The 1,856-nt window shown below is 39.4% G+C and overlaps 1 protein-coding gene across 1 annotated transcript; it reads left to right on the forward strand.

Annotated features, from left to right (window-relative positions):
• The first annotated feature begins 434 nt into the window (after positions 1-434).
• Positions 435-1,856, forward strand: LOC149804328 (octopamine receptor beta-2R-like). Its single transcript, XM_089932523.1, has one exon. The coding sequence runs from the start codon at positions 470-472 to the stop codon at positions 1,838-1,840; it is 1,371 nt and encodes a 456-aa protein (XP_089788649.1). The 5' UTR covers positions 435-469; the 3' UTR covers positions 1,841-1,856.

Raw genomic sequence — 1,856 nt, forward strand, 5'->3', positions numbered from 1 at the left:
TTCATCGCTCGACTCTAGTATAACACATTACTGAATTTATGACAACAGTTACAATTCCTTTGATATTGGTCTGATGGATTTGTGCTGATACCAAAAACAAGGTATTTTATCCTGTGGCGTTTGAAGATGAATTAAGATCAGTGGGTGTGGTCACTTGTATTCAAATATATATTCTGACCATGATCATAGGCAAAAATATAGGTAATTGACTATAAATATATTTTAATTAATTGACTAAAGTATTTTACAGCCTCGAAGTGGTAGTTATAAAGATTATATTAACAGCAGCAGAACTAGTGGTGGTGGTGGTGATGGTTTGATTAAAACTAGTGAAAACATTGACAATATTTTATTTTTATGGAATATTTGGTTTTGTTCAGATGATGATGATGATGATGATTTTTGTTATTATTATTCAACAGGAGATAAACTTATGTGACCAACACAGAGACGTTTACAGCAAATCAGAATGCTCATCAAATACACGACCAATTCAAGTAATGCTACATACGAAACAAATCAAGATTCCGGAGAAAGTCATTCTGCATGGAGTGTACATAGCTATATTTGCCTATCTCTGACCGTTTTGCTTGTTCCCTTCATCGTGTGTAGCAACAGCGTGGTTGTTCTTTCTGTGTATAAATTCAGACGTTTGCAGATGCCGACAAATTTCTTCGTTACTTCATTAGCAGTTACTGACCTTGTGACTGCATGTGCTCTTCCATTCTTCATAGCAATAGAAATCGTGGACAGAAAAGCCATGCAAGTGTTGCTTTGTATTTCACCCAGTCGTGTTGTTATGACAGCGGGTGGTGTCTCCATCATGATTCTCGCCATTATAGCTTATGACCGCCACACCGCCGTTATGAATCCGCTGGAGTACATTCGGTTAATGACGAAAAAGAAAGTACTAATTCTTGTGGTAACGACTTGGTTGTACAGCGGTTTGATTGCGTGGATTCCGGTGATTTTGGGCTGGTACGACACAAAAGAATTTATATCTGAACATTGCTCCTCAGAAATAGTAAATAGAAAAGCTCAGATATTTTTTATTGGTGCTGTTTTCGCACCTTCGTGTCTCGTTATTCTATTTTGTTATGCAAGGATCTTTAAAGTGGCGAGACATCACGCCAGGGCAATTGCTGCAGTTGAAGCCTCCCTCAGGGAAAATCTGGAAATGCAGTTTATCAAGAAAGACACGAAGTATGCCACAACTATAGCAGTTGTAATTGGAGTATTCATATTTCTATGGCTTCCCTATCAGATATTTATGTTGGTTGAAAGCATAGATGCCAATTTTCAGAACCACTGGGTTCGAACCTATCTTTCTTTACTAGCTATTTTTAACAGTGGACTTAATCCCTGGGTGTACACATATCAGAACAGCGAATTCAGGGCGGCTTATAAAAAGATTCTCGATTCATGGAAGTGCAAAAGACGCATTTCTGGCGGAAACGAGGACCGTCGAACTAGCATTATGTCTGATATTAGCAGCTTGGCTAACATTCGGTTAAGTAGAGCCAGTAGTCGAGTTCTTGCTAGTGATATAATATATGTCCTGAGTAGACAGATGGGTCAGGAACGAATGCAGGAAGCTTTGTCCCGAAGGCTTTCCATAAAGGATACTGCCATCAGTGTAGTGTGTTCGCTGCCAGATATACTGCAGATGTATGCGCAGAACAACCAACAAGAGCTTCTTCGACAAACAATAAAGGAGGAGTCGGACTGTGATAGCGACTATGGCACTAGTGACGCTATTGGAGGGGTTCTTGGAGAAGAGAATGATGAGCAGATGACAGTCGCGAACGTACAAGATGAAAATAAGGAAACTACCGCGTAGTTTGAGGATAACATTT

The sequence above is a fragment of the Sinohyriopsis cumingii genome, chromosome 2 (assembly GCF_028554795.1).
Source record: "Sinohyriopsis cumingii isolate HCF-2022 chromosome 2, ASM2855479v2, whole genome shotgun sequence".
Taxonomy (NCBI): domain Eukaryota; kingdom Metazoa; phylum Mollusca; class Bivalvia; order Unionida; family Unionidae; genus Sinohyriopsis; species Sinohyriopsis cumingii.

Excerpts from the sequence above, each read along its gene's own strand:
- LOC149804328 (XM_089932523.1), top strand. The coding sequence starts at position 470 with ATGCTCATCAAATACACGACCAATTCAAGTAATGCTACATACGAAACA.